Source organism: Oenanthe melanoleuca, chromosome 1A (genome assembly GCF_029582105.1).
Source record: "Oenanthe melanoleuca isolate GR-GAL-2019-014 chromosome 1A, OMel1.0, whole genome shotgun sequence".
Lineage (NCBI taxonomy): Eukaryota > Metazoa > Chordata > Aves > Passeriformes > Muscicapidae > Oenanthe > Oenanthe melanoleuca.
Genome location: NC_079334.1, coordinates 60812806 through 60838488, shown reverse-complemented (window position 1 = coordinate 60838488; position 25683 = coordinate 60812806). Strand labels below are relative to the sequence as shown.

At 34.1% G+C, this 25683-nt stretch overlaps 1 protein-coding gene across 1 annotated transcript in view; it reads left to right on the top strand.

The window, feature by feature from the left end:
- PCLO (piccolo presynaptic cytomatrix protein) overlaps window positions 1-25683 on the top strand; it is a 308509-nt gene that overhangs the window by 111356 nt on the left and 171470 nt on the right. The window contains exon 4 of the mRNA XM_056516399.1: window positions 21789-23009. Within this exon, the coding sequence (XP_056372374.1) occupies window positions 21789-23009 (1221 nt within the window). The remainder of the gene's footprint in view (window positions 1-21788; window positions 23010-25683) is intronic.

Genomic DNA, 25683 nt, shown 5'->3' with positions numbered 1-25683 from the left:
GGATAGGTTTCCAAGTCTCAGTAAATATACTGGATGCTGGTACATGCTCCTATTGCTGCCTACACTTTTATCCATCTGTTATCATGGCACGATTCCTACTTAGAAGTTGGTCAGGCCATTACATTAGATAAGAGGTGCCAAGGGAGTGTGGGTTTAGACATTTACAAAAGCTCTTCTGCAGGCTATCTCTGCTCTGAGATAGGATTGCCACATTGGTGCCACATGCTTCCTCACCTCATGACATCTGTTGATACTGAAATGCCAAAAAAACCCCTATGTTAGTACAAAATGGACCTTTCTGTTGCTTGTATATGTTGAAAAATTTAATTGCAACAGATATGTTTCATGAGATCACATCCTTTTCCAAATACAGGATCACCTTGCTGTTGTTTTTGAAACAGTTTTATGACTCATTATATCAGCCAGTAAGTCTGTTGGTTCAAGAAAGTTTGTATTGGTCCTAAGTCCCCTAGGCTCAGTAGCTATCTTAATTAAGACATTTGTACCTCAAGGAGCTTGATAACTAAGTCTTGATCATCAACATGCAGTTTTTTGGTCACAATTCCATCACAGAACAGTGTTTTTGATCCATTATACCATATTTCTCATATTTGATTTTAATTTTTTTCTTGGCCATTTCCTTTACAGGAAGAGTTATTCAAACTAATTGCTTGGTAAAGGATAAAGTTATTTTAGAGTAAGTTCTAAAATGCGCTCAAACACATGAGTTGAATTGTAGCAGCCTGAAAGGCCAAACATCAGCTGAGCTCTGGCACCTATCCATGTACTCAAGTACCCACCCTATTTGATGAGTGCATCCTCAGTAAATTCACAAATGACACCAAGATGGGTGAGAATATTGGTATGCTGGAGGGTAGGAGGGCTCTGGAGGGATCTGGAAAAGCTGGATAGATGGGCTAGCATCAGTGATATTGAGGTTTAACACAGTGAAGTGCCAGGTCCTGGCCTTGGGTGACAGGAACTCCATGCAATATTCCAGGCTTGGGGATGAGTGACCGAGAAGTGACTTGTGGAAAAAGACCTGGGGATGCTGGTTGAGAGCCATCTGAACACAAGCCAGCATGTGCCCAGGTGGCCAAGAAGGCCAGTGACATCCTGGCTGTATCAGCACCAGAGTGGCCAGCAGGACCAGGGCAGTGATTGTGTTCCTGTACTCAGCTCTGGTGAGGTCACATCTCAGATCCTGGGGTCAGTTTTGGCCCCTCACTACAAGAAAGACATTGAGGTGCTGCAGAGAGTTCAGAGAAGGGAACAGAGCTGGAGAATGTTCTGGAACAAAAGTCTAATGAGGAGCAGTTGAGGGATCTGGGCATGTTTGACCTGGAGAAAAGGAGGCTCAAAAGGAACCTTGTCACTCTCTATGACACCTTGAAAAGGAGGTTTAGTGTAATGGGGTTGGTCTCCTCCCAAGTGACAAGTGATAAAATGACAAGAAGCAGCCCCAAGTTGCAGTATGGAAGGCTTAGATTGGGTGTCACCAAAAATTCCTTCACCAAAAGGGATGTCACACATTGGAACAGGCTGTCCAGGGAAGCGTTGGAGTCACCATGCCTGGAGGTATTTAAAATGTGACATTTAAATGTGACATTTGAGGACATAATTTAGTGGTGGACTTGGCAGTGCTGGTTTAACAGTTGGATTCCATGACCTTAAAGGTATTTTTCAACTTGAACATTTCTATGATTCTATATTGAATATCTGCTGTTAAATGACTGCAAAGAAATTAGTATGAGATTTTAATGAGTTCACTTATGTCATCATAACAGCATAAACTCATGATAAGGCAATTTGTTAAAAATCTGACTGAATATATGACTGTAACATGTTTTAAAATTCACTCAGAGTGGGAATGAACATATAGTCATGTGGTATGCCTACATTGGAAGCTAAGTTCAGCAAGCAGTAGCTTCATTGCTTATAACAATATTCTCAGCTTATCCTTACTTCGTATTAAAATGTATTTGACTAAACATTGGTAGGAGTAGTGTAATCACAAGGAACTATTGTGTTTTAGCTTGTACTGCAGTGGGCTGAAAGTGCACATGCTGGTAGTTACATGAGCTTATGTAATGAGAGCTTCTTCATTAAGCATCATATCATGACTGTGTTCATTTATGTGTGTGAATCCTTATATATAAATACTTATAGGAGTTTTCTTCTATAACAGGATGTTGCTAGCAAGTTTTTCACTACAGCTTCATAAATAGAAGTTGATGTAGACATGTAACTATGTTTTGCACCAAAGAATAATAAGATCTGTGAGACTGCATTTTAGATCTTATTTTCTATTCACTTACTTTATGTCATTGTTTCTAGGATCATTTCTGTGGGCTGTTTGTTCTTGTTTTGAGTGATATTTGAACCTTTTAATTCAACATTATTAAGATTTTCATTTAAGATCTTAAAAATAATTTGAAGTCTCAACTTGTACTGCATTAGTCTTCTGTCAGATACTGGCTCATATCTTCCAGTTCCTTTTTGTATTTTGGAATGTTAGTGCACATTTTTAAGTGAAAAGACTTCTCAGTAGAAGGTGGTGTCTTGCACTTCTACATATGTGGCTTTTTCACATTCTGGCAATATGAAGAAATTACATTAACATTATTTAATTCAAAGTAATTTTCCTCAAAAAGAATCACTCAAAACAGTGTTTAAAAAAAAAAAAAAAAAAAAAAAAAAAGCTGTTTCTTTACATAAACCTACACATTTCCTATCCTTATGCAGCAGTTTGTCAGTTAATCTCTGAGCACCACAAAAATATTTCTTAAATGTCCTGTTGGTTGACAGTTTTTATCAGTGTTAAGTAATCATTTCTTTGCACATTGGCTGTCACTTCAGACACATAAGATTAATCCGTGCCTTTCATAACACCCTTCTGGAAATGGAAGTTCTTGGTGCACTTATCTTTTCCTCTCACTTTTTTCTTCTTCCTTCGTTCTGTGCATGTCAGTGAGAAACTTTGAAGACTTTAAGGGAAATGCTGCTGAATTAAATTAAATGCTTAAATAAACATCAAATAAATTCTCTAGAGTGGAAGTGAGTTAATATTTTCTGAATGCTGGCAAGTTAGAAGAAGAAAGTAAGATTACAGTTTGGCAGTAATTATAAAAATTACTTCATGGGAACAAAAAGATTTCAAATCTTAGACATGACAAAAACATTGAAGAAAGATTCATTTGAAACTGGGCAAGAAGCCTTTATTACCTTAATCTCTAGACTTTTGCAAAATATTCCCAGGTTAGATATTCTGGAATGCTTTAGAAGAGACAGTTTCATATTTAATCTCTACCTGATTCAAGTAAAGGTTTATTCTTCAAATTTCCACAAAGTCTGGGGTAGACTAATTTTATTTTTTTTCAGGATTCTAATTTTCATATGTAATTAACATGGTAAAAATGAGTTTAAAAATTCTATTTACATTCAAAACTAAAAATTTAGCTCTTTGATATCTGAAAGCTGCATTAATATGCAGTCATTTCTTGATCATTTAGAGCAAGTTGTGAAAGAACTATTTATTAAAAATGTATCACACAGACTGTATGTCTCTTTCAGACCATAGAACTAAAGACATGTTTATCATATTCCTTTTTTTACCCATTTAGAATACTGTTCATGTCAATGAGTAAGCATTTTATGATATAACATTTAAATGGTTCAGGTGGGAATGTGTGACAGAGTGGCTCAAGCCATGTGCATCTCCATGAATAGGGCAGTGATTCCAGTCCTGCTGTACCTCAAAGAAACCTTAGATTTAATTTACCTCTTGCAGAAGTGAATTAGAAATTTCTGTAGTCTGAACAGATTTCCTCTGACCCTCTCTCAACAGCAAGAAATATGTTTGAATGACTCTTTCAGGCTTCATTAAAAGCATATCAGCAGATGGCTAAAACAGTGAAATCCTGCAAAACCTTAACTTGTCTGAACAATAACACAGGAGATGCTAAACCTTAATCTCTCCCTAGAATCCAGTTATTTCTCTGGAGTGTTTCCTGTTGAAGCTAAGTGTTCTGTTCCTATGAATTACTGGGAAATTGCATTTTGTATCACATCAGACATAAAAAACTCAGTGCACTCTCTCAGTAAGACACTGCACTGTGCAAACTGTTTTCAGAGATGCCTAATCACACTTTCTATTCAGCCTGATACACCTTTGATTATGGATGCTGTGAGTGTTACTGGATTCTGCAGGATTTGTGCTATGAGAATATACTAGTTTAGCTCTGATTTGTAGTAGGAATTGTACAGTCACACTGCTGTTTGCAGACAGATTAACAAAGGTAAATATTCCAATGTTTTCTACATGTATTGTTCTATTTAGAAAAAAACAGTGATATACTCTTAAAGGTATACACTACAAGGGAACAGTATAATGTAGAATAGCACATTTGGCCATTTTTATTATAGTTTTAAGCATATTTTTAAAGTTTATGACCAAAGCTATATCTCTTTTAAAGCCACATAAAGTACAAGCTAATGCCTGTGTGTCTCTGAGTGTACTTGTAAAGCTGATTTGAATTTACCTTCAGTCAGAATCAGTTCTGTTAAAAAATACGTTTGACTCTTTGCTCTTCAGTGACCTCTGATCTTCTCAGTGAACTTCATCTCAATGAGCCATGACTAACCTGACAAACAGCATGTTGTCAAGAAGGCTACTATACTAGAAGAGTGAATAAAAATAAAATAAAAAAAAAAAAATTTCCATCTAGAGAAGTGGCTTATGTTACAAATCTGTTCTTGGGTTGAAGGCTTGTGGGCTTGCAATAATATATGAATGCTTCTGAGAAAGAGATTCTAAAATATTGTTTGCCTCAATTTTTTCAAGAAAATTTGAGGTAGTAAAATGAATCAATAGAAAATGGAAAAAAAAATTATCTGTAGTTGGAAATTAAGAAACTTTTGATTTATTTATTCAGTTCCTCATTCTCCCTTTGCTTTTAGGCTCTCATATACAGTAATTGCCACTGTCAAGTGTTTAATTGCTCTTTATTGGATTTTTCACAGTTTATAGTCAACAGTTTCCAAATTAGATGTAGATATTACTGAAGATTTCCTCTACCTATTGTATATATATTCAAACAGGTAGCCAAGATTATCACCTTTATTGTTCTTCATTGTGGGTTGGTTTTGGGATTTTTTTGGGGTTTTTTTGTTTGTTTTTTTGTTGGGGAAGGGGCAGATTGGCTGATTGGTATGGATTGTTTTGGGTTTTTTTTCCTGAACAGCAGAATTTCTGATAGAAAGTCCAATTGTGTAAGTTAAGTCTAGAATTTCTTCTATACTATCAGGTATTAGAGAGCTAAACTAAGCAAATAAGCAATATGGTTTGTCTTGTATGTTTGGTACTTCTCTCATAATTTTGTATTCCTGAATTTGGTTTAAATTTACAAATGCTAGAGACAGAGTAAAAAAAAATCTGAATCCTGATTTCAAATAGTGGTTATTACAGTAAGAGCCAATTGCAACATTCTGATCCTTTTCAGTACAGATGTTTAAAATAATTAACTTAATAAAGATTATCACAGCTCTTCAATGAAAATGGAGTCAGAGAATTATGGAAAAGAAATAAAATTAGATTGTAATTCATTGCAAAAAGTTGTTCTTAAGAGTAAATTGCAGAATTAAGCAAGATTGAACAACATAAAAGTGTAAGAATTTAAAATTAAGTACCAATTTGCAAATTGTAGTAATGGCCAAATTACATTTTAAGAGTTGATCTGCAATGCAAATAATCTATGCTATGCTATTTTAGAGGTTATCATTAATTTGTATCAAATTAAATATGAGTGAATTCATTCATAGTGTTTATTCAGAATTAAACTCTATTCTTAGTTAGAAGGAAGAATCTGTCCATTTTTATTTTCAGCTACAGTGCTTAAGCTGGTCAGATATAACAATTCCCTTTAGTCTCTTCTAAAACATAGACTTGTCCTGAATACATTGAAATATTTAATGGAGTAGTGCAAAAAAAGTGTTACTGCTGTATTGAAATTATGTTCTTGCTCAACACAATGGATATAATGAGACCATGAGCAATATAAACTATTAGTAAACTAATCATGAGTTATGAAACAAGTTATAGACTGAAACTGCTTATACTTTTGATCAGCATGTTTCCTTGAATGTTTTTAGCACACAACTTAAAATAATACAGGTCAGTTGATGGTCAAAATTTGCATAATAGCTTCAAAATTCTACCACAGCCAGTCTGGATGGAGTCATTCTGGTTTGGGCTAAATTGCTTTTAGGGGAAAGGGGTCACAAAGACTTACAGACAGGGGCTCTGCTGTGCCACCTGAACTCAGTTTTACAGAACAAACATCGTTTGTTTTGTTTTAAGAGGTGCCCATGGGGCCCTGCCCATTAGGGAGACTGATGGCCCAAAACAGCACAACTCACACCTTGGGAGGAAATGCTGTAATGGCTAAGCAGGGTACATATTTAACATCTAATTTTCTCTCTCAAAATGTTTTAGGCCTGTGTTGTACTAAATTTTAAGGCGAATAAATAAGACAATGACTTGTGTTCGTGAGAAACATGATCCTTTCATACCCTTTTTAAATTAGTTGTACCTAGCTCAGGTATATTGTCAGGTATTTCAAGTCAGGTAGGATTAATGTCCCACTGACATCCATTCTCTTTTATCTCAGATGGTATTTGTACACTTGAAGAGAGGGACATAGATTTACAGTTCTGTGCTTCTTTGTTCTTTTTTGTATTTTCCAGGAGATATGCTGAGCAGCCAGAAAAGTTGTCCTTCTAGCACTTTATTTTTTTTTCCATGATCTTTTTTATTAAGTACTAAAGTGTGATCTGCCAAATAAACTATTTATAAAATTAAATTGATTCCAATTAAATTATGGTGAGTGTAGGTATTAAATTATAATATTTCATTTTTCTGTCAAGGTTAGGTGGTGAATACTACTAGACTACACACCTAGGAACTTTAAATTTGCAGGTAAACAAACATACATACACCCACACAAAGCATGTCACATATTCTCTTCAGCCACGGTGGGCTAAACAGATATGGTTAACTTTAGTTGGAGTCTGCTATATTCAAGGAATAGTTAATCCTTCTGCAGTTTAAATAATCTTTCTTTGTTCACAGGTTTTGCACAGGAAAAATTTGATTGCCTTGAAAACATTTTATATCTTAATTTTAAGTCATCTGTTTAGGATGAACTTCAACAGGACTACCTTAAATCACAATGAATCTTTAACAGTTCAGAAGTGTTTTATGGGAAAGACATAATCTCAAGTTACTTGTTGGGATTAATTGGATTTTTTTTTTTTTCAATGGTAAATATTGATGTGCATTGAAGCAAATTAACAGTTTTTTAATGTTTTGAATGAAATGAGCAAACTGTCTAAATGCACCTTGTCATGATCTGTGTAGGACAGAAGAAAGAATGGTGGCGTCTAGAAAAGGAATAATAGTTTAGAAAACATAACAGAGGTCTGTTGAAACTGATCTTATAGTAAATAATCTAAATCAGACAGAAAAGCTAGAGAAAAGATAAAAATATTTATTTGTACCTCACCTGTTGTGGCACCAGATTCACTGGGTTTTTTTGTCATCTGAAATCTGTATATTAGCCTCATGTTTACTTTTATCTGACATGACATATGCATAAATTGGCAAAGGTCTCAGTTTTACTGAGGACACTTGTAAATCTCACCAGATAAATGTGAAATTAAAAACAGATACTGCTTACCTCCCTAGTGGATCTGTGCTCAGAGTGATAAACTGTCAGCCATGAATACTGGTATAATTTATTCTTGTAAAAATGATTGTAAAAGGGGTAGAAAATGGCAAACTCATAATGCCTTCTTGTCACATAGATTGTAATGAAAACAAAAAATAACACAATCTATTTTTTTGTGAAAATCGTTAAGCTGTAATGAGAACAGAAAGTAGCATGAAATATGTGCCACTTCTCTCAGCTTCCTAAAATGTGATCTTTCTATTGCCCTCAAATGGTATTTTCCAGGTTCTTTTAGTCTGCTCATTCTACAGTGATTTTTTTATTCCCTTAGCTGTTTCTAAGTGGCTCATTAAAAATATGTGGAGATTATAAAAATGTAATGTGGCCGCGCAGTTTTTTCACAAGACATTATAGAAATATTTTATACCTTTCATAATTTGAAAAAAATGTAACATTATGACACTTTCCAGCTATGCATGGAGAGTTGAAACCAAGTAGACTCAGTCTGGGTCAGCTTGAGGAGAGTTGTAGGTGGTTTGAGAGAGCAAATATAAACTTCATTCACATTATTGAGTGGGATTTAAGAAAAGTAGCTTGAGTGTAAAATGCTGCAATATGACTTTTAATAATTTCTAGAATTTCCTTTATGTCTTTTATCTATTTATAGTCTTTTTATTAAGACTGAGTATGACATTTTTTCTTATCTCCAGAAATTCTGGAAACTTGGTGAGTTAATTTTCTAATTGGTGGCACAAAAGACTCTATCAAGCATTCATGTTCTGGATAGCCCTTTTGACAAAAAGGTTTCATTTTCTGACATATTGATTAAAACAGATTAATATCAAAAATAAGCTCTTAAAAAGTATATGGGCTCCTGTGATTGCATGATAATTTTTCAAGCCCTGCTTTTGCAGACAGAATCCTTTTACACTAGATCAACAATGACATGTTTTTCAAATCAAACTAGGAAACATACAAGTTCCTAGAGACTTCATCAGGTTTCAGGGGAAGCACTAAAGGCAAATTAGCCAGTCCTACAGAGAGGCATTTTTATATAAGTGTGCTTTTACCATACTTACTGCTGTTATATAACATAACGTGGTTACCAAACCATGTTAAATAGAGCAGCACTCATTTCCTCTTTGTAAAGTCATAATTTTTTCTGAGCAGGATCATTATTGATGGCATGAGAGTAAAATGTGTTTTTTGTAAACTTGTAGCCACCCAAGTCCTTTGTGTTTTGCTGTGCTTCTTCCTCCAGCTGGGTTTCCTTTTCATGATGCATTCATCCTGTCAGGCCTTGCACTGTGGAACAGTCTGTTTTCCACAACTTTTATAATTATTGTCTTTTTCTGGTTTTTTTTTAGTTTTTGTTAAACTCTTAAACTGTTTCCTACTTTTATTAGTGTGTCTGCTTTTTAAATTAGTTTATGTGGTTTGTTGATTTAATTCAGGGAGTGCCTTTACATAAAACCAAACAAAGCCAGGCTTGTTTCTTCTCTGTCTTCATGTGTTCAGCACAGTTTATGCTACAATTTCCTAGATAAACTTTTGTCATAAAATACTCAATTTATGGCTTTGTTTTCCTACTTCCATGATCAACATTGTCAATTAAATTCATTAATTATTATTGGCAGCAATACTATTCCTGTAAGTCATTTCTAAGGAATGTTTTGGCAATATTATGCATAATCTGCAAATTAGTTCTGTAAAAGGCAATGTCCCATGAAGAATTTATTGGGCAAAACTCTATTTGAAAGAGAGAACTGAAAAGAACTGATGGTATCTGAGTGAGATGCACACTTACTATAATATATTGCTGTTGTAATGTACATTTTTAACTATAATGGAGAAGTAGCTAATGAAGCATTAAAGGATAATGCTTTTTCTAAATGCCAACGTAGCATAATCAGGGAGATTGAAGGAAAATCTTAATAAATAAATGAAGCAAGATAAAATGAATCTGTCAGATTGGTTACAGAGGTAAATGTTAAATCAACAATAAGATCTCTTATAAAAATCTTATGATGAATTTTATTAATGTAGATAGGCATTTTGGATATGATTTCACTTCCCAGAAATCACTATGGAATCAACAGTCAGCTGAATTAGTATTTGCATTTTTTTTTACTTTTGCTTTCAGATACCAGTAATCTAAACACTATTCTGTTGCAATTAAATTTTTTTAATTGGCTTGCACAATTCTAAATTTAAACTACATCATATCTGAAAACATAGAAGTAGAAACTCAAGATTTTTCAGTGGGGGAAAAAAAAAAGTCCGCTTAGTTCTTTTCTGCAGAATAATTAAAATGGTTTCATCCAAGTTCCATCTTTAAAGAAAAAAAAATTATTTCTGAAGTACTGGGTTAATATTAAATGTATATTATTGCAGGACATAATTTTAACTGTTTTTATGTACAAAAAAATTCACTTCTGCACACTGGAAACTGCTTCTAGATCTGCCCTTGAAGACAGATGTGAACTTTCCACTTCATTGCCTAGAGATGTTTTTTTGAAGAGAGCCCCATAAATGGTTCATTTTACAAGCAGACTGCATATTATTCTGGTGTCAAAAGCTTGGGAATTGATTACATGGACTATAATACAGATATGATAATTTCTGTTATGTTTTAGGATGCAATTTGAATTCTCTTGCCATACATCTGGAGTTATGATCTCTGTAATACACTCTTCTGGCTTTTATATCTGCAGCTCTCCATAACCCATATTGACAAAGGCTCTTTCTTTCTGAGGTTGTTTAAAATTTATATCAAATTATAGTATAATTGATTTTTTGTTGTTTTTACTCAGGCAGATACATATTTTACTAAAAGTTTGTTTTGTTTTTTTTTTAATTGGCTTACATGATATATATTATTAAAAAAATAGAATGTAAATGCAAATTCCTAATTTAAGCTATATAGTTTACAAAGCTACGAGTAAGTTTCTTTTCTAAAGATATATATCTTTAGAATAATTAAAAAATTATATCCTGGCTTTATAAATTATGAATTAAGATGAGAATGAAGTAGCTAAATTGTTCAAGTGCCACAAAACCAAGAACTAAAAAATTATTTTGAATAATTTTACCAAAAGGCTGTTGTGGTTTTTTTCTTTTGGTTTGGGGATTTTTATTATTTCTTTTTTTTTTTAATGGGTTTGGTTGTTCAATTTGTTTGTTTGGTTTTCTTAATTATTTTTTGGGGTTTTCTTCATTCTTTTTGGGAGTTTTCTTGTGGAAATTGTGATAATTTTAGGGAAACAAGGAAATTTAGAGATCACCAACAAAATCCATTCCACTGTTTTGTTTTGGGACTTTTTTTTTCTGCAAAATGCTGTTTCATTAGTTTTTTGACCATTCCTTATAGGAGTATCCTGCCATGAGTGGTGAGCTTGTAAGTAGCAGAAAACTCTGGGTCTGTCTCTGAAGAAGAATAAAATAACAATAGAAGTGGTTGTAACATTTTTCTCAGGATTGTTGCACAGAAAAGTGGAACTGCTGCCTGGGTGAGAGCCTTACTTCATTTTAATCATCAGGGTTCCATTGCCATGTGGGGGCTTTCATAGCCTAGAAAGATAAGGAGGAAGTTTTGGGCTTTGGGGTGGGTTTTTTGGGAGTTTTTTTCATTTTGTGTTTTTGGGTTTTTTACTTTTCACTTTTCATCAAACCACTGGGACTGCTATTGAACTCTTTGTCATTTTTATTTCCAGATGTTTGTTCTTGACTTATAAGAGAACGTACAATTAAATTAATTAGAAGCTGACATTGGTGTCACTCATCCTGGAAGAATGAGGATTAGATCATGTTATTTATGATATAAACAGGTTCTTTAAAAGAGTGTTTCAAGGATTGAGCAAATGCTTCAAAATTAATTAAGACTTGATAATTGACTTTTAATGAGAAAATAAGATCATTCTGTTTTGAATAACAGCAACACATTTGTCAACATAAAATTTCAGATGAATGTTGATCTTATTTCTTTATTTGCTATTTTTGTTAAGGGTTATTTTTGCCATTTTGAGTTTTTTAATAAGGGATAAAAATATAGAATTTAGTCCAGGTTTGGAGAATTAAATTTTTTGTTTATTTTTGTGACAGATGTTAATATTCTGGGTTTTGAAGTAAGGTAAGAGAACTGTGTGCTTCTGAAATGACAGTGTAATAAGAACAGTTAACTTTAGAACCCAGTAACACTTTGTATTAAAAGTATTTTCAAATATTTCTAAAACTCTTTAACAATTTTCAATTTATCTAAAAGATTTACTAGGAACACTTTAGCATCAAATACCTGTTTTAAAACATGGTTCAAGACAGGCCATGCTTTCAAGATAAAAGTTAAGCTTCCATGCAGTTTCTGCTATCATTGTGAGAATGATACAGATATTACCACAAGAATAAGGTTTGTCAAACCTGACATAAGGTACAAAACTATTAAGTATGAATACACTATGTATAGGAAGAAGAAGAATACAATCAATGCAAACAGAAAATGTGTTATTTCCCATTAGATCTGTATTTATGATATTTTTAGCATCATTTTTGTAAAGTGTTATGTAGTTTAAAACAAAAGCTATTTTCATGACAAAGTAACTGTGATATTTTTTGCCAAAAGGGACTGTGAGTATAACACCCATTTACAGTTCAGCTACATGGTGTGGGAAAGTGCTAAGCCTGTATCACATGAATCTTGGTCTTGCATTACTTTCTTTAGAGATTTTATTTTTGAAGTTTTAATATGGTTCTTTAAAAATATATTTAAAATTCATATTTTATCTGGTTTTTTCTTTTTGTATTTTTATGCCATCTAAAACCCAACAAAAAAAAAAAAAAAAAAATTCAACGGATAGACAAATAGACAATTTATTGGAACAATAATCTTTGAAGTTAGAGAAGTTCCCCCCATAAATTTGGTTATCTTTCTAAAAATGCTGAAAGGTTGAGAATAGAAAACTTTGTGAAACTAGAACGATTTTGGCATTAAAGAATCAAATCTGTTGAAAATAATTGCCCTTTCTGAACATAAAACTCTATGAATATAAGTTTGTTTGGCTTCCTGTGTACTGCATACATGTGTGTGGATGTCTATGTATCATTCATTCATACATGAGTGTAAAATTATAGATTTGTCCTTTCCATGAAATAGTTTTGAAGATGTATGGAGGGATCCTCTGTCTTCTTATCAAGGAGAAATTCTGAATAAGCTAAACTAAGTAATTATGTAATTAGTATTAGACCTGAGCTGACTAGTTGATTTGAGAGAATTTTTTTCCTTCTGAAGATAGCAAAAAGAAGTGAAAGTGCAACTAAGGAATGCAAGGAGGTAATTTTGGAGCCACTTTATTTTTTACTGCATGTGTAGGGGTTTCCTTCCCACTTTGTAGTACAGTGTGTATTTTGAGACATGTGAAAATTTTCATTTTAGAAGGACAAAATAAATAATTTTCAATCATAATGTATCTATTACTTGCATTGCAAGTCCACTGGGAAATTGAGTATTCCTACTACAGTTCAATATTTTGGTGCCTTGCCCTTACTTCCAAGGAACTATGAAAAATTTATTAACACTAATGAGACAGAAAAATAAAGTCCCCAGATTTCACAGGGTTGAGTTTTTTGTGGTTTTGTTTTTTGTTTGTTTGTTTGTTTTGTTGTTGTTGTTGCTTTGGTTTGGTTTGGTTTTTGCTTTTGTTTTTTTCCAGTTTTGTAGCATTTCTTTAGCAGTTAAGAACTGTCTTTTCCTCTTATATTTAATAGTTATATTGAGTTAGCAGTACTTTTGTTTTGGGAAGATTTACATGAGTTTAGATTATTTGGTATTTTCTTTGCATAATTTTATGGTTTCTCTTGAAAGTAAACTCAAGCTTATTATGTGTGATTGCTGGAGTATATAGGTTTTATTTGCACATTAAACACCAAGAAAACATCTGCTTTAAGTCATGCTGTAGCATCACAGTATGTTATACTTTGAAACAGATTGCACTTATGTTTCTGTACAAAATATTGAGAAGAATTTTTTATGAATATTGGTCTGAAGTTTCCAAGAAAAGTATTTTGTTTATAGTTCTCGTACATATTTACCAAACTATGGGAGAGCACAGCAAGCTCCTTTTTCTGAGTTACAGTTTTTGACAGGATTTTCTTCCTGGCTAAACGGCATATTCCTTTTTAAGAAAATATTTCCAATATTTTCTATCATGGGCTGGCACAAAGGCAAAATTGTAGGCAGGAAAGTGCAAGGTCAAAACAATGGGCAGGACATACAGAAAAGATTATTGCCACTTAAAACGTGTCACCACAGTCTCCCTGAGAGCTGATCAACCTCAAAGGAATATGAAGCCAAGAGACTAAAAACCTTGTTTTTTCCCTTTTGCACCTGCACCTCACTCTCCCCTTGCCTTTCCCTAGACTTTGTGCTGTGTTGCCACAAGTCTTGGGAATTTGCCTCTTATCAGTGGCAATGGCCACTAATAAAGTGTGATAAAGTGTTATTCTGCCCATGTGTTGTGAATCCAGGCAGTGACAATTTCTGTTCTCATGCAAAGTCTGCATACTGCCCACAGCAGGGAGGTCAGTATGGTTTTCACCTCCTCATTTTGAGTGTTTAGGAGAAATGTCCATTGGGAAGAGCTCAAGAAGGTGCTGCAAGGTTTGTGTGCTTCTCAGCACGTGCCATAAGACACAAAGCCATGGTCATTCTGCACAGATGTCATATCCATTTCTTTTGTTTACTTCTTTTATCTCTTTACTGCTATGACAGCTGCCACTGTATCAGAAAATGGTTACATGCAAACTTCTTACTGTATCTGTAGCTAATAATTAATATAATTTTCCAAAGCCTGGTAAGGAATCTTCCCTTTCTGCTGGACTGGTGTTCTCTTCATCGAGAGTAGTGTGTTTCCTTGACGCTGAATTATCCCCTATTTTATTTGTCTGCTTGTATCTTTGTCTGCCCCCCTCATTTTTGGGCACCTAAAGGAGCCAATCTCACCTTCATCCTTGGAGTGAGGTCTGTGTGGAGCACAGTTTGCTGCAGGCTCTCTCCCTAATCAGGAACAGATACAACAGTCAGACCACCAACACTGTTCATACCTGGAGAGAACATCCCATAGCCTGCTGAGTGAATCTGAGTAGCCAGGGTCATAACTTTATTTCCTCAGTCAAATATTTAAAATTTAGGTTAGATGAGACTGGATAGACCTAGGAGTTTTAAAAAATAATAATTTAAAATCACCTTTTATTCTTTCAGGACTTACATCTCTGTTGATAGCATTTCACTTGAAGCCTACAGATCCCTCTTCATTAAAAAATTCATGCATTAATAGGTAAAATGGGGACAAAAGACACATTTCAATCTATCTTAGCAGAGATTTTTGGTGTTTCACAGCATATTTTTTGGGTGAACTGCACATGTTAGTTTTAGGATTATCTGATTTGCAAGAGCAAATAAAATGCAAAATGAATTTTCAAAGCAATGTGTATCAGTTGTCTCTGTATTTCTATTGGGGATGACTAAAATAAAAAGTTTTTACAAAAAATGGTTAAGGTGTTTGTATATATGATCCACTAAGGTTCAGATAGAAAGATTTCATTTGTACTTTATAGCTAAATACATATTGTGAGATGTAATAAAAATAACAGTTCTCCTTTTTTGCTACAGAAGCTAGTTCCATTGCTAAGATCTATTTTTTGAACAAAAACAATTTTCTCTAGACTGTCTGTAAAAGGTCAGCATTGAACACAGAATTGAATAGTCCACAAACTCTTCAGGGGATGGTGGTGTTTGTTGTTTTGGTGCCATCTGTGACACTAGACATTTTGTCAGTTCAGAACAAATAATAGCAATGGTGGGATGGGAATACTCACGTGCTCTGCTGACCAGATTGTGGGGAATGGTGGTTCAGCTGCAAGGAGGCACAGAAAACAGTTATTCTTTGAGACTGTTGTGATAAAGGCTACAAAGGAGCATAGTGAGACTTCTCAACATCTACATATAGCCAAGAAGGATTACAATAGCCTGACAATTTTAGAGCTGTGACTGAACTGGTTTATATAATAACTATTTAATAACTATTTAATAAAACTGTATTTTTACCATAAAATTATTACTTCAGACACTAACACAACTTTGGATTTCTTTGGTCTATAGGATCTACAGAAATCTTTAAGAACTACAATTCTCTCAAAGCAAGTTGAAAATAGCATTAATAGAGGTCACATGCTGCTATTCATTAATGCACTACAGTGTGGTCATTTGTCACATATGCAAGCAAACAGAAATTGATTTAGTCATCTAACTGGGAATTTTCTTAAAAGAACCTGTGAAAGAGAATGTCACTGCAACAATTTTTATCTGACTGGTTGTCAGATATGCACTGAAATATGTTTATGAATGTAACCATTATCTTCTTATCTTGCCCACAAATTCTCTATCTGCAGTGGCTTTTTTGAGTGAAATAAGATACCAAAATAATGCAGTTACCACTCTGACATGGACTTAGTAGATTAGAAGACCACTTAATCAGACAATTTTATAGTCATTGTTATTTAAGGATAGAGAGCTGATTTCCATGTGTACTCCACTGTAAAAGTCAATATTAAAAAGAAACTTAAATGTTAAATAAAGTTGGCATTTGAATGATGCCTATATCCACTTTATTGCTTTTTCCTTCACTGAGGTTGTTTTTGCCATGGTAACAGAAGAAGTGGTCACCAGGAGTACTAAATTGCTCGAAGGGAATTTCTCTGTGTAAGACTGAGGAGGAAGGATCATGCCTTTGTTTTGCACCAGCACCCCTACAGCTAAACCTGCCAATACAAAGGAGGACATTCAGTCATCTTGTTCTAATGATGCATGAAAAAAGCAACAAACATATTACAGTGCAGTTAGATGCAGAGTAAAAACAAATACAGTGATGTTCACCCCTCCTCAATAAAAATGCAGGAATTTTTCCACAGTTTTTGGTTCTTTTGCATCTCTGATGGTGTATATACTCACTAGGGATACATTTTTGTGAATTGACAGCATAATTTTAAGCCTCTAACGGATTTCAGCAAAATAACTAAGGGAAATTAAAGTATACACAGATACTATACACATAAAAATACCATTGTCTATTAAATTTAATTGCTAAAATAAAAATTCCCATAAAGCAGAGCAGTTGCTGAAAAAACACAAAACTTGAGCTTTTTCTGTAGGTGCTAAGATGCATCTTGAAGTAAGGTAAGGGTGTACACATTTCAGAATTGTCATCACTTGAAGAAGTAGGTCATCTTTGTGTTGTCATACTCTGTATTTCATCTGTACATAATTGACTGAAATATGCAGCAGTCCCAATCCTATTAAATTAAGGAGCAGGTAATTCTTGACACGTGGGAGAAACACCAATTCCTCTCTACTTTTCTGGTAGTCTGCTGCATTATTCTCTTTCTTTATCACTTGTTGTGTAAGAAAAAGAGATAATTGAAAATAACTTATTTCATAGTTGTGACAGCTTGTAAGCAAACATATAAATTAATAGCAATAATGACAGGCTGAGATTACTTAGTTTTCCTCAACCACATACTGAAACTCTTTATCTGAGAAAAAGATAAAAGATGGTATTTTGTTTTGCATTGTTCAGAAAACAGTCTCATCTTAGTTGCAACTTAAGCAAATTTAATAAAAAAACATTCTTAAACTGAAAAGGTGATTCCTTCCTCCTCCTGTTGACAAAATACATTATTCTGCAGGGATTTATACAGTTGTTTTTTCTAATGTGATGCTTTAAATTAATCTGAACCAGTTTTTGGAGATTTCTGTTATCTCTCTTTTGTGGCTGAAAGACACCTTGATATTTAAAGTCAATTAAATTCTATGAATCTATTTAATGCTAATGATATAATGTATTCTGCTTTTGATTATTATTACAGAAATGCAGTTTATAAAATTGGTAGACTTTCATGAATCATTGAGTGATTTTGTTGGCAAACACATCATGTATTGAAGTTAACTGTGTTTCTCTGTACCACACTCCTATTGTATCATATTCAAAACTTCAAATCACTACTGGCAAGGAAGGTGAATTTTAAAGCTAATTTTAAAGCTAAATTTGTCCATGGACAACTAATACCCATTTGGTTTGCAGCCAATATACCTTTCCTTCCATATAAGTCATATTTGTGAGATTCATTTCCCTTGGTTAAATTAGCCACGTTTTTCTAACCTTTTCTCCAAAAATCAGCCATCTGACTAAGCATTTGTTTGCACATCATTTCTCCACTTGGGGTAGAATCCAAAAATAAGTTTAAGTTCCTAAGTGACATTTTAGACAAAATTTATGTGTAAATTCAGGAGAATGAGCCTGGAAAACTGCCTGTGATCTCCACAGACACTGTATCTGTGAAAACCTCTCTGCATTTTTTCTAATTCTGGATGCCATAGAGGCTCCACTGTGGACCCTGTCACTGCCAAATTGGCTTCATTTAGACAGTTACCTCCTGCCTGCCTAACACTGTTTGGATAGAGAAAATGTGAGGTTTTAGTATTTTATTTTTGTATTTTTTGTTTCTTCCAGATCTACAGTCTAATTTTGTGATTATGCTCTGAATATTTTTGTTTCTCTATCAATCTATGCAGCATAGGTGGGAACTTTTTTGCATGTAGGTCTAGAAATTTGAATAGTCCTTCTAGAGGTAGAAGATCCAAGTCCTCAGTTTGTATGGATTTTTTTTTGCAGAAAGGACCATTCTGTAACAAGCACGGCAGAGCTCTTGCCTGATCACTGAAAAAAAGACATTCACAATGAATGTTAGATGTATGCCCTTTTCATAATGGCATGTTTTAATTACAAAACTGAGTGAGGAGAGCACTGTGACAGAGCTACTCTGTTCTGTCCAGCAATACTGGGATGTAAAACATTGGGAGAGAGGTGTGGATCCTTGGTATTAAAGCACTTGTATCACTTGTAGAGCCAATCATAATGTCTACAGCCAATTCAGGAACCAAAGGGTGTGAAGAATTTGGTAAAGAACTAAGAAGATTTATCTAGTGAAGACTGTTAAAAGAAGATGATGTCCATTTCCCAAGTCCTAATAAATTTGGGTTGACAGGCTAACTGAAGAGATAGCCTTAGGGAAAATCTTGCATTCAGGACATGAGGTTAACTGAGGAAAAGACAAGTCTAAGACTGAGGCATATGACTTCATGGTACAAAATTTGATTTTACAGAAAAGCATTCTGACAGAGAATCAGCAGCTAGAGGCTGCTATAAGATGATTTTTTTAGGCTCTTTTGTGACCAAATATCTGCATGATAATGAAAAACCATTATATGAAACACATAGCTTTGGGAGTAGTATATACAATGCTTATGTAGCAGCACTGAAAAATAAAGTGGTAAATAGATGCAGATATAGAAAAAGTCCATGAGGACAATGACAAGGTTCTTTAAATCACTAAATATCTGGACAATTCCAGGTTATTTCCCTACTATCAGATTCATTGTTACGGCAGAGGGGCAAGTCTGGGAGTTCCATCTTTTGACAAAATTTATGCAAACATCAAATTCCTTCCCTCATGTTAATTGTCATTATTTTCATGAGTTTTACTATATGCTCAGCACAAAGCATTGTCCCTGAGTTGCAGAAATTTACCCCAGGGAAAAGACACTAAATAGAGACAGCAAGTAGTGGAAACAGTGCCTGGGTGGCTGTTTTGGGTCTTAAACACTTAATGCTGTTACTAAAGTTGCTAAAGTTCTTGCAGGCACTCAAAGAACTGGGTCTGTGAAGGATTTAAATGAGGGAAAGGGAAGTGATGATGAACCTGGGAAGGAGCAAGTGTGTGAGCAGTGAGTAGGCTGCTGCTGAGAGGTACTAGGTGGAATCTGCATAATCAGCAGAGCTGGGAGTAGAGCCAGGTGTAGATACACCACCAAATGTGGACAGGAAAGAAACAAACATAGAGACCCTATGGATATAAGGAAATAAAAATAAAATAGGTGAAACAATGGTATTGCCAAAAAAGCGTGAATTTAAAGTATAAATTAACATGCTCATAAAGAATATCTATATAGCAGTAATTTTTTGAACCATGGTATATTTCTTGGCAGAAGACACTTAATTTTGTTTTTATATAATTAAAGATGGCTAAGGCTAGATTCTGAGAAGATTAATTTGTTTAAGTACTGTCTTATTCTCATACCCTGTGCTGACTGAAGCTATATTAGCACAAATAACAATGGCATTATTTCTGCATTATTTCATTGGGAAATGAGTATAGGAATTGGCCTAATGCATAAAGCAAAATCTGCCCCCTTTTTGTGGGTTTAAAATCTTTCTGGCCCTCCAAAAAATTTAAAGAAATAACTATGATAATTATTTTGCCAAATTTTAATATTGATCTTACAAACTATATGATAAAACAATCAAAGCTATTATGAAATTGGATCTTTTCATCAGTAGTCTTTTTATGCTAAATGTTATCTAGTATGTTTAGTCCATAGCAGACTTCTAATAATAATATCATGATTTCCTGGAGCATTGCTTTTATTTTGAGTTTATAAAAGACAGTACACAACATATTTATAGTTTCCAATACTATTTTCTATGAAAAGAGAGGAAACTATAGTAAGAATTCTAGATAATCCCATCTAAATAAAATATTTGCAGGAAAAATGAGTTTTATTTTCCACATTCATAAAAAAAAAAAATAATTTATATTTCTAAATTAGTGCTTCCAAAACAAATAATGTGTAGTTGGAACACTTTAAGTCCTAAGGAGGAGGATAATAGATCCTGGAGAATAAGTTTAAATGCTTTTTTTCAGCAGAAAAACTAAACCTAAATGATATTTTATAGTCTGATACAGTTTTGATTTGCAAGGGATATAGAAGTGTTAGGGGAGACAGTTGATTCAGCTGATAAACTGCATTTATTGAGGTAATATTATCAGGTATTATTATTAAATATTTTTGTGCGAATTACTAGGATGCTCACTTGTTTGGTCATTTCTATAAAAGTAGAATAATAAATACACAAGACAATGGTTTGATGACCTGAATAATAATGCTTGCATTCTTGCTTTGCTTATGCCTGAAACAAAATTTCTCAGACAATTTTATACATTAAATAGCCTCTCCTTAGTTGCATTCCCATAAAACAAACCCATGTGAGCTGTTCTTACTTCAAATTTTTGTCATATCATCTGTATTTCTTGTAATTTATATAACAGTTATAAAAATAGCTGATCAGCTATTTTTAAATGTAGATTTTATTGTACAGTGTACACCACTTATCTAGCAGCAAAGCTCATTTTGCACTAGTGAAATAAACCTACATTAGCTATTCTAGTATTCAGAAAAGTCTGGCTTTTTCTTTCCTTTCAGTGCCTTTCTGAGCTTAAAATTTTCTTTTGCTGTTTTAAAGGAACTATAAACTAAATCCCACTGGAAACAGTGTGATTACTCCTCTCATATAGTAGCTAGGCAACTGCAACGAGATCTTTTGCACAGATAGAGGCACTTGTCCTTTTTCTGATTTTCTGGGAAGAAAAGTAAAAGGAGCCAGTGTGCAGGAGGGATTTAGCAGTAAAGTGAGCAGAGAGGTGATCTTCCTGTTGAGTTACAGCCATAATAAATTTACACAGATACCTATACAAAACCTCAAGAGGAGATTTCCTAAGAGAAGTACAGAGTCATAAGTTCCAGTTGGTCCCCTTTTTCTCAGGCTTGCAAAATTATAGGGAACTATTGATAGAAGCTTTAGGAAGAAATATATGTTAGAAATATGTAAGCAAACTTTGCACATATAGGTCATCAATACTTTGGAAAAAGGTTGTTGCTGTTAATTTTCCCAGTGTCTTCTTATATTTCTTCATCTTGGCTTTCTGGAACCTGATAAACTCCATTTCTGGAATGGTGCTATGGATCTTCCTGCAAGAGCAGGAAAGAAAAGAAATAACTTATCAGTATGCATAGCATTCAGATTGAAAGAATTCAACTGTATCAGCTGGAAACACTGTGTGATTTTATTTTTTATTTTTTTTTCAAATAAGTAACTTCATGTGTTTGTTGTATCACAGGTGCAGGAATGGCTGTGCTTAAACTGCCAGACCCAAAGGGCAATGTCAGGACAGCTTGGAGATATGGGCAAGGTGCCACTTCCAAAAACAGGCCCTTCACAGCCAACATCCAAAGCAGCTGCTCCTCCTCAAAAACGGCCTCTGCCTGCTGCCTCACATTCCCCTCAGAAAACTTCCACACCTCCCACTCCTGCAGCAGCAAAGCCGAAGGAAGAGCCAGGCGTCCAGAAGGAAGCTCCAAAACTTCAGCAGGGGAGACTGGAAAAAACACTGTCAGCTGATAAAATCCAACAAGGAATTCAAAAGGAAGATGCAAAACCTAAGCAGGGAAAACTTGTCAAGGCACCCTCAGCTGATAAAATCCAGCATGCTTCTCAGAAGGAAGACCCAAGGATTCAGCAAACAAAGCTGACAAAGACAGCCTCCTATGACAGAGTTTTGCATGAAGTTCAGAAGGAGGATGAAAAACTGCAAGAAGCAAAGCTGGCAAAAACATCCTCAGCTGATAAAATTTTGCATAGAGTTCAGAAGGAAGACATAAAACCTCAAGAGGCGAAATTGGCAAAGATGCCCTCAGCTGACAAAATTCTACAGGGAATTCAGAAAGAAGACCCAAAACTCCAACAGATGAAAATGGCAAAGGCACTGTCAGCTGACAAAATCCAACCTGCACCTCAGAGGGAAGATACAAAACTTCAGGAGGGAAAATTGCCAAAGGCAGCTTCAGTTGATAAAATCCAACATGGAATTCAGAAAGATATAAAACTTCAACATGAAAAAATTAAGAAAACTTCATCAGTGGATAAAATCCAAGAGGAAGGTCAAAAAGAAGAAACAAAATTTCTGCGAGGGAAACTGTCAAAGACACCTTCAGCAGACAAAATTCCTGCAACAACAACTGCAGACCAAAAGAAACCCCTAAGTACATTGGAAGAAGGTAAAGAAACTGTGATCCCAGAAAAGGGTGCATCACATCCAGAAGACAAAAAGGAAGAAATTACAGCTGAGATTAAAGACCATGTTGCTGAACAGAAAGCAGAAGTTGAAGCACCTTATAAGGAACTGCAGGTTAAGGAGCAAGAAGATGTTAAGAAAGAGGATTTGACAACTGGGATTTCACAAGAGGTTTTGAAAGCTGAAAAAGCTCAGGAAGAAGAAATTCCTGCTCAAACAGCACCTTTGCCAGGAACCGACCACGTGGAAGCAGTGCGAGAAAAAGTAGTAAGTGTTTTTCTCCCTTCCCCTTCCCTTTCTCCAGCTTGGAATCTGATCCTTACAGACCCTCTCCTTCCTACTTTATTGTTATGATTCTAAATTATAAAATCAATTACTTCCATTGAGTGAAAGTTTCACCAGTTCTACGTGCACATTTCAAGATTGAAACTTGCCTAATTTTAAGTCTCAAGCAATTAAACATTTGAAACTTAGGCAAAGTTCCTGTTTAATAAGTTTTCCAATAATTCAGATTTATTTACTTTGCTCTCTAGACTCTTCTGACTTTGAAGATTAATTATTGAAATTGGAGTGTTTTCATAGTTCTCAGTCCCAAAAGGGAATAATCTAAGAGAGTAAGGTGTACAATGCTTTGAAATACCAAAATATAATATAAATTTCAGGAATATTTTGTGATGCCTGAACATGGTACATGAAAGTATGCAATCTTTGCTTCTTTTTACTATTTAATTGATTTATCTCATATAGACAAGTACATTCAGATACAGTTCTTGTGGGCTCTCAAGTCAGAAGAGTGGGTGAGTTTATGGTAGCATGTACTAGAGGTCTCTATTCAAGGCACTTTATCAGCTGAAGAGAATAACATGGAGAATTTGTTGAGAAATGAAAAATTAGGGGTTTTGTATCAGCACCACCAATCAGATGCTGATTATTACATTTTGAAAGTAGTATGTTATGAAAGTAGGAGTAGACTTAGGGATAAGTGGTTAACATTTGCCAGAATTATGTTTTCAAATAATCCAAGTCAAATGGTCAAGGGTTTGGTTGATTTTTGTTTTATGTATTAAGATATCTGGATAGAAATATATTCTAATTCAGAAATTTTGCTTTGGAAAATAGGATTTTTATAAACCAAGTTTCCTTTCTGAAATAAACTTCCTATTACATGTTCTGTTTACTGCTCTTGATCATATCAAGAGTTATGGTGTATGATTGTACTGAGGGAATCCTTGAATTATACTTAGAGTAATGTAGCCAGAAATTCTACCTTTTGGGCCAAATGAAAAGGAGATCTGGGAAAATCTTATTTCAAATTATTCAGCATTATAAATCAAGAAGGTGTCTCACCTAGCTAATGCTTAGTAAAATTAACTCTGATTTATTTTTAATTTTTCTTTATTGAAGTACTTCAATGTTGTCTGTACTGCTCATCAAACATTGCTAGACACAGCTCTTCCCAAGACAGCATTTGATAAAAGTGGAAGTGGTGATACCAATTTAGATATCACACATTGCTTCCATTTCACCAGGTAAAAGACAATATGTAGACATTGGAGAATATAATTTACATGTATTTCAGAGTAGAATCATGTGGAGGATTTCAGGTAGGTGTATTTTTAATTAGGGATGCAACTGAAAACATTTCTGCACTTGACAGACTGCTGTCATTTTATATTTAATTCTGTGGAAATGGTGGTTACTGACTCTTCTAGCTTTCCAATAAAAGATAAGCAATTATTTCTACCCTATTTTCACTCCAAAAAACAAAACAAAACAAAACAAAAACCCAAAACCAACCAACCAAACAAACAAACAAAAAAACCCACAAAAAACCAAAAAAGCCTGAGAAAACAAAACCATAAAAAAAGCAGCAATACCCCAATAAGTCCCTGAAGACATGAAAAGGCTAAAGTTCTGATTCAGTACAAACAATAGAGTAATCCATGAAAAAAATCATAGAATCATAGAATGGTTTGCATTGGAAAGGACCTTAAAGATTATTAGCTCAGCACTACAACCTTCAACACCAAAACATTTCCACAAGTACCACAGCCAGACGTTTTTTGAACCCTAAGTTTTATATTTTCAAATAAGAATATTAAAAGTGAGAAGATTATGAACAAATTATATTTGTAAAGTTAAAACTTCTAATACAAAGTAGTTGTATAATGGATTGACTCTGGCATCACAGAAATGTCATTAGCATAGCACAGACAATTGACATTTGATAATTTTTGACATTAGTTAAAGGGGTTGCATTTGTTCTTTTTAAAGTCTTATCCAGACTGCTGCTTTTATAAGTCATCTTCTTCCTCATTTCTCAAGAATTTTCTCTCATCAATGTCTGTATTAGAGCTAAATTCGTTCAATATTAAAAACACACAGACGACAAACTCAGAGGAAATGCCATTGAAATACTCAGAAAAACCAATTTGACATGTACCACAGTACTTCCTAATTTACAATGGAAAAAAAAGTGTATTTTTTTTATATAAGTGCATTTTTTTCATTCTCAAAGAGTTGTGAAATATACATATGATCCTTATCAACATTGTTTCTGCAACATTTTGTTATTAATCTAAAATCTTATGTTTATGATATGTTTTCAAGTTTAACAATGATGCTGTCTTTGTGGATGTGATGACTAACACTGCAGATAATAAGTTAGCACACCTTTAAGAATAGATGTAGTTAGTGACAATATCCTAAATCTCAGATTCCATGTAATAGGAAAAAAAACCCAGTGGCTTTTGTTGTAAGTATTGCTTATTATAAGTTACATGCATATTGATCTCAAAACATGATATGCAGGATAATGTTTGCATGTACCATGGTGCAGGCAATGTTAAAAATAAAAATCTTAGAAAATATATTCATATGTTGATAACCTTAAAAAAAAAGTTGGATTTTTCTCATGCCTTTTATTTCTAGTTAGAAACTA